Source organism: Corvus brachyrhynchos, unplaced genomic scaffold (genome assembly GCF_000691975.1).
Source record: "Corvus brachyrhynchos isolate BGI_N302 unplaced genomic scaffold, ASM69197v1 scaffold18, whole genome shotgun sequence".
NCBI lineage: Eukaryota > Metazoa > Chordata > Aves > Passeriformes > Corvidae > Corvus > Corvus brachyrhynchos.
In genome coordinates this window covers 3944229-3952130 of record NW_008246064.1, presented here as the reverse complement: position 1 = coordinate 3952130, position 7902 = coordinate 3944229, and the positions used below count along the sequence as shown (strand labels likewise).

The following is a 7902-nucleotide window of genomic DNA, read 5'->3' as shown; positions in this document are numbered from 1 at the left end:
CCCCGGCCCCGCCCCCCGGGGGGGGGAGCCGCTCCCGGAACGGGGGCTCAGCTTCCGCTACCTTCTCGCTGCTCTGCTGCTGCTTCTCCAGCTCCAGCTTCATGATGGTGTGGATAAAATGTGTCTGCACGCGGGCCTGGTTGAACTCGATCCTGCCCTCGGTGTTGCCACAGCCGTCCTTGGTGCAGCCGCAGGGGAAGGAGGTGTGATCCATCTGGCACAGGGAGAAGCAGAGGGGGAGGATTAGGATGGAACCCGGTGGCACAAAACCAAAACTGCCCGTGACTCGTCTGCCCTGAGAAACCAAGTGGCAGCTGAGGGGTTTAAAAGCAGGAAAAAAAAAACAAACCAAAAAGAGACACTCTGCTCTTTTGAAGAGGTGTCATAAAAAGTTGGATTTCAGTACAAGTGAAGGAAATTAAAAGATTCCAAAAAAAAGGCAAAATATAATGGTCCAAAAGGAGACATAAAGGGGCAAAAGTGAGTTTTTTCTTTATTGCTGTTTAATGATCTCACTATCTGGGCTGCAGCAGCCACTAGAGGGGGGCTGTGACATACACATGGAGCACCCGTGTGCACCCACCTCCGCCACCCCCAGCCTCCAAACACGGCACTGAGGGAGCGAGCAGAGCCCAGAATAGGCATTGAGGCTCCCCAAATACAGCTGGGCAGGCACTCGCAAAAAATACCCTGAAAAATATAACTCACTAATTGAATACAGAGGGATTATCCCACAGTGCAGGTGGCCTGCACAGCTCGCTGTGGGCTGACGCTCAGCTGACACTCCCACGTTTGCCTGAGCGTGCTGGGATTTGTGACACACACCAAAAGAAAAAAGAATTAAAAATAAAACCTGGAGGAGGGGGAGAAAGCGCAGCCTCGTGTGAGGAGCAAGAAGCTCTTCCTTGAAGACATTCCCACGTGGCCCATCTCCAACAGGAGATCAAGCAGGTGTGAGTCTCGTGGGGATGCAGAGCAGGGACATTCTCACTGCAGGCTCTGGCAGCGTGGGAATGGCTGCACGCGTGATTTGGGAAGAGGACAGTTTCGAGCAGAGTCTGCCTTGCAGCCTGAGGGATGCTCCAAGATCTCTCCTCGCCTCCAAGCGCAGGTAGGAGCAGATGGATTTACAGGCTGCCCCAACTTTGTCCAACTTGCTCACACCCCCCTGCTCTAACGCACAGCTGGAGCCGCGGCATCCCCCCCGTGCCCAGGGGCGAGGGCAGTACCTGGCATTTAATGCCTGCCAAGCTGCAGCTGCAGGTCTCGGGGTCGCAGACCTCACGGCAGTCACAGCCGCAGTCCTCCCGCGACAGGCGGATGTTGTGCAGCTCCCGCTTCTCCTCCTTGTCGATCTTCTTCACCCCCACGGCCTTCAGCAGCGCGCGCCTCTTCTTGGCGGGGTAGGGCTGCAGGAAGAAGCCGTCCTCCAGGTCCACGTTGCTGACGTCGATGTCATCGTCGGAGATGTCCTCGATGGTGAGCTGGTTGGCCTCTTCGGACTCCTTCGTGCCGTTCATGGTTAGCTGAGGGCGAAAAATGGAGAAAGCATTAGGGGCTTGTTTGGGACTCAGAGCCATTGGAACCCCCAGCTCAGGGAAAACAAGAAAGGAATGACCTCCACCCCATGGTGGCCAGCCTCAGGATCAGTATCTAAGTCAGAGCCCACAGAGATGTGACACCTGACTGAAGCTGTGTCCTGGGATATCAAGTATCTAAATGAGAAATGAAAAGACTTCAGGAGATGCCAAGAGGATTCTCAAGTAGAATGGAGAGCTACTACCAAAAGAGTAAAAAACATGTTCAGCATCCTTTCCATCACCTTTCAAAGGTGGAGAGCTAAATGAAGATTCCCCACCAGAGCCTGTGTTTCTTGGAGACCCAAACTGAGAGCCAAGGATTGATGCCCCCAAGTCTCAGAGGCTCTTACTAAAAATTGGCCAATTAACTAACAACATCCACCAGCTCCTCATCAACCCAGCCCCACGCTCCTACTCACTTTCCATTTCAACGCTTCCAACTTCTCCTCTTTTAATTTCTCTTCGAGTTTGCCCCGACGGACGTTTTCCTGCTCCTTTGAAAACTCTGCCAGCGTGAACTGCCGGGAGGAGCTGTGTTTGCTCACCATCCCCAGGGTACAGCCCCCACGGCTAGGCACACTCGTGAAGCCCTGGCAGCGTGGGAAGTAAAACACAGTGACCCGGTCAAACTCCACATTGTTCTTCTTTAGTCGCTTGGATTTCTTCAGGATAGATGTGGCTAAAAAGGGGAGAATTAAAAAAAAAAAAAAAAGAAAAAGAAAGCACGAAGTCAGTGCTGCCATGCTGCAGATGGAATAGAAATACTACAAACAGGTGGGACTTGCAAGTAAGTCTCTCAACAGGGACACGATGGGACAGGGCTACAACATTGCTTGGTGGTGTTTTAGGAGCTAACACTTCAAAGGTGGGATGAGGATGGAGAGGAAGCTAAGCCAAGCCCCGCTGCATCGGAGTCACCGATGAGATTCACCGTACGCGGCGGCTGCTGCTTCTCCTTCCCGCTTGACTTCCCCCAGGGAACATCCATTTGCTTATTCTTCACGTGTGGCACAGCATAATGAACAAGCAACCAGCCATCCTACACATCTGTCTCTCTAAATCCACTCTGCCCCACGCTCAGGAGCCCCTGGTCTGCTCCCAGGATGCCGGGGCATTGGCATTTCCAGGGCTGCATGGCTCCAGCTTTTGTGGCAGGGCAGAAAACAGCCCCAATGTCTGCTTTTTCTGGTACTTCCTTTCACCATCCACTGGGAGGAACTCTGAATCTATGGTTTAATCTCCAGAGACTCATTTGAGAGCAGCTGCAAAGATGTTAATCTTTGTGCAGGTGATCCCCGGGTAAACATGGCAATACATGACTCTGGTTTATCTTAAAACTGCTGAAACATGCTACACACCATTTACAGCAGAGCCTCTCCAGAGATACCTGGCCTAGCACATCTGCACGTGCAAATGCAGCAGATGGAGGGGGATTAATTAGTCAGGGCAGGTTCAGAGTCAGTGAGTTTCCACGAGTGTGGCTGGCCAAGAAAGGAAAGCGAGGCTCAGCAGCCCTGGGTTGCAGAGCTGCGTGAGTGTGGCAGGAACAAGAGCCAGCTACACCCAAATTTGTGGTGGGGAGGTATTTCAGGTCCCATGCTCTGCTGGTGCATGGGTGCTTCAGCTGCCTCCGTGGAAAAAAATAACCCAGAAAGGATGGGTGACTGCTGCAGAGCTGGGATCAAGCCTGGCTCCTCTGGTGGCAGAGCCACAGGCAGCCCTACAGTGGGATCCAAGGAAAGGACTACAAGAACCTGAGGGGCTCAGCTGGTTCGGTGGGCCCCAAGGGCTGTGAAAGTGCAAGACTGGACAGTTAACTGCACCCACATTTCACAGGTCTCACTTGCCAAAATACAGTGTTTCGGTTTCATGTGAAAAAAAAAAAGGAAAAAAAAGTGTTCACCCAGCTGTGTCAGCAGCTTCTGCTCAATAGCTGGGGGTTCACACTGGGCCCTGCAGTCACTCTGATCATATCTTTGCACTGTGAGTTGCATTTTCACAATAACCTTGACTCAATCTCCTAAAACACGAGCTCTTTATCAGTAGGCAAGTTAACCACCACGATCGTCTATTGGCCGAGCTGCTGCACTTTGGCATTTGCTTCTCTCTCCCTGCACCCCTCCTCCGAAATTGTTTTCCCATTCCTGACCCTTTTCCAATTGAGCCAGAGAATACAAAAAGTTCATTGTTTTGTCACAAAACCTGGGAAGACAAGCAAGAATGAGACTCTTTATTATTACAAGACTTCTAAAGCCTTTTCAGACCGCTGCGTGTTTGTGTATGTCTGCTAAGTGGACCTTAACTGCTATATACAGTGGGTGTTCAGTATAATTTACTAGGTTGGACTATTTCTCCTCCATGAAGATGTTCCTCTATTGTACTTTTTATTTTTCTCTTCACATGGCAGATAAAGGGCTTTACAACACTGCCTTCTGTGTGTTTTCCTAAAAGCTCTCAAAACTTATATTGCTGGGAAAACAAAATAGCTTTTATCTGTACTAGCAGCGGAGGCAATGTCAAACGTGTCATGTTCTTTGGCAAAGTACCAAATTCACGTAGGAAACAAGTTCTGAAATGGTAATTACACTACTGGTTAATCATTTTTAAAAACCAGCATTACGGGCCTTCGCTGTCTGATTAGTTTTTTTCCTGTGAAACAGCTTGACAGGGAATTGAGGGTTGGTGGGATGGTCCTGCAGCAGGGGCTTGGAGGCACCCACATGCCTCTGCACACCCAGGTCCTTGGGTTTCTATGCCTGGAAACCCAGACTTCAGCAAAAACATTCTAAAGGAATAATAAATACTGGAAGGAAGGGCTGAGGAAGACCACTGTGGGGAGGCTGGATGATTATAAATTGGTGTCATGACAGGTAGCTGGCATCACAGCCACTTCTACCCATAAGGGTGTGCTCCAAGACGGTCTCTGTGTGGTCACAACCCACCAACATCCTATAAAAAACCCATGCAGAGGCATGGCTGATCCTGGGAAAGCCAGAGGTACTCACGGGTGAAGCTGGACGTTAAGGCAGAGCTGGGCTTGGGCTCCCCACGGGAATTCTCCTCATCAGTGTCCCAGCCTGAGGATGCTGAGGAGGAGAGGGGGGAGCAGGAGGAGGAGGAGCAGTAGGTGCTGTCATCCCCCAGCTCTTCGTACTTCCTTTTCAATACTCCGCTCATGGTGACGCCGTTTTTGTCATATAACTGGAAAACAAAGGAGAAAAGCAAAATGAAGCCAGGGAAATACTGGCAGTTTCCAGTGATGAGCAGGACAGCTGTAACCCCCAGCAAGGCTTCCCCATCAGATCCACCTGGCCGTGCAGATGTGATCCCCAAAAAGTGCTCCCCTAAAACACCTCCCCTTACTACACTCACTGTGCACACCTGTGAATTTCTCTCCCATTTGACAACACTGCAGAAAGAAAATGACCATCCCAGACAACAAACTGTCCAGAAACCAATTCAATCAACACAAATGTTATCAAACAGTAAGTATTACATTTTGCTTACTAATTCTTTTATGCTCACTCCTCACCCAGATCGCTTTCTATGCAGTTACAGCTTTAACGTCTTGCTAATTACAAAAATAAGCCAGTTTGCAGAAAACAATCTGTTGGCATGATTTACTTGCTACAGCCCCCCGGGGAAACAGACTTATTAAATGAAGCACTGAAATACAAATATATCAACTGTGAAGAACAGCCCTTCTCCTCACGGTGCCTTTCATAGTCAGTCCCCCATTCAATAAGCTATTCTTGTTTAGGCTGGGTTATGTATCAAGCATAGTAGCAATTAAAAACAACGCAGCTAATTAAAAACAAAGGCACTCTGTACTTGCCTAGATTCCTAAATTTCCTGCATGCTTTGCCCCTGCTCATCTTAAAGGGAAAAAAATAAAAGAAAAGCCAAAAATAACTGCGTTGCATCTTTTAAACTTCGCTTTTATAAAGTTTGTGCAAATTCAGAGGACAAAAAAAACCCCACAAAAGCTACAGACTTTGCCCACAGTAGGTTTGGACAACAGTCTCAGGCACAGGGTGGGATTCTTGGGGTGGTCCTGTGCAGGGCCAGGAGTTGGGACTTGATGATCTTTGTGGCTCCCTTCAACTTAAGATATTCTATGGTTCTAATGGGTAGCAGCACCCACCCAACCTGGGATGCTCCTGCACTGATGACAGATCATTCCCCCTTTTAGACCCTGACAACACCACCCCAGCTGCCCCTGCTCCTGCAGAAGCCACTGCCAGCTTATTTTGGAGCCAGTGAGCCATTCCCAGAGCCGAGAGCCAGGCTGCAGCCAGAGGGGTGACTTGCTCTGGCCCCATCCCACCAGGCTGTAAGGCACAACCATGATGGGAGAGATTCAGCCCCAGCCCAGGAAATCCTCCCAGCAAGGAGGGGAGAGCTCCAGCCACCCCATAATACACAAAAGCTAAAGCATCTCTACAATTTGGATAGTGGTGGGACAGTAGACAGCCCTGGGACGGTGACAGTGCAGATACAGGGGTGCCAGACACCCAGTCCACATCCCCTCCCACCACATGAAACTTCTCCACCGGCCAAATTCATTCTTTGCAAACCAAACACTTTCTCACTCCGCTTTGCATGTCTGAAGTTAATTAAAGCCTCTGAAAAAGAAAAAAAAAAACAACAAAAAACCACTAAACCTGCCATTCTGACAGCCCTGAGGAGGCAGCACAGACACCACACCAGTTTCAGAGCCTCCCCACGATGGGATTTTCAGTGTCCCGACAGCACTGAGCAGTATCACGTTGCAGGACAGGAGCACACACAGTTCCTTCCAAGCCCTGCACCAACCCTCCCTTAATTATGTTTACCACCAGCTTCCCAGGAGACAATAGTCACCCAAAAGGTCAAAAAAGTCCCTGGATGAAGCACTTCCCTGGCCTGAAGAAGTTAATCATTCTCTGCAAGGCTTACTTACAGAGCCAGTATGTCCCCCATGGTCCCCTGAAGCTGGGGAGAAGTGATCCCTCCATCCCTCCTCCTCCTCCTCAGCAGACCTGGAGCTGCAGGTGGTTTTGCCACAGAGGGGTTGTTGTTTTTTTGGCCTTAATCCAAAATAGATGCAGAGAAGGTGGATTTGGCCACGGTCCAGCCCCAGCAGCACATGTCCTACCCGACACCTGGATTAACCCCTTTCCTGCCTGCTCCACAGCAAAGCTGAGCTCACAGGCAGCCACAAAACAGCAAATAACAAACCTTTGATTTGTATTATTTTTGTGCATGTGCCTCTTGTTCTGTCTCACATTTGCTTTAAGAAACAACCAGGAGCAAAGAAACTCTCCAAATCCATGGCAGGGGTCTGAATCAAAGCCTGGGCTGCAGCCAGAGGTTTGCAGACCCCACTGCCCACCTGGAACAGGCAAAAACTTGGCAAAAAAAATCCCACTTGTGTAGCTTGAAAGGGCATCAGTTCCTGCTGCAGAGAGAATGCTCCAAAGGACAGTGAGGGATGACAGTGAGGGATGCTACTATAGCCAAGGGAGGGAGGCACCAGCTCCCCAAAATGCCTGTAGGACACATGTCCAACAGCAAATGCCCTCAGAGATGCGATGCTGACCACATCCAAGTCTCGTGGGAGACACCGGAGGGTGATGGAGCAGCCAAGGTCATGCTGCTGAGACAGGGTTAACTCCCAGGCCTGGACCAAAGATGCAGCAGCCCTGATGCTCAGGTCACCTGCCAACCCAACAGCCCATCAGGGGCTGCACCACATCCCCCCAAACCACCCCACAGGGAAAACCAGAGCACTCTCCTCCAGCCAGCGAACCGAGCTACACAAACACCAAGCTGGAGCCAAGGCAAGCTGTGCATAAGATGGTGCAATTCTATTTATTTATTTTTTAAATACTGTCATCAGCCAGGAGGATGAAGGGAGGTGTGTGCAGCTCCCCATCTATGAGAATGAGCCAAATGAATAGGGAAAAACCCCACTTTTGGCATGCTGTCTTCTTCAAGACACCTATTGTTTTGTTGATGCCAAGTAGGTGTTGTGCAAACAGGAATCCCAGCTAATGGGAAAAAACTGGTGAACCTGCTGCCCACCAGCCAAAATATATTAATTTTCCACTGTTACACCTTCCCCCTCATTGCTGATTTATGGCTGTGATGTTTTCCAAGTTTTCAAATCCTTCTCAGGAGCGATGTAGTGGAGCTGCACCCATCGATGTAGGCATCTACCCTACCCCAAAAAATCCTCCAGATGGACATGTTACTGTCAAAGCCAGGATGATCCTCTGCTCCCCTCCTCTCCCTGGCACGTGGGGACAGAATTCACACCAGCAATTTGGATGCTGCCTTT

The 7902-nt window shown here is 49.9% G+C and overlaps 1 protein-coding gene across 1 annotated transcript in view; it reads right to left on the bottom strand.

Annotated features, from left to right (window-relative positions):
* CSRNP1 (cysteine and serine rich nuclear protein 1) overlaps nt 1-4800 on the bottom strand; it is a 9210-nt gene extending 4410 nt beyond the window's left edge. The window contains exons 1-4 of the mRNA XM_017746785.1: nt 4586-4800; nt 2000-2259; nt 1230-1526; nt 21-214 (exon numbers count right to left, since the gene is read on the bottom strand). Coding sequence (XP_017602274.1) covers nt 21-214; nt 1230-1526; nt 2000-2259; nt 4586-4757 — 923 coding nt within the window. The 5' untranslated portion in view covers nt 4758-4800. The remainder of the gene's footprint in view (nt 1-20; nt 215-1229; nt 1527-1999; nt 2260-4585) is intronic.
* Between the last annotated feature and the right edge of the window lie 3102 nt (nt 4801-7902).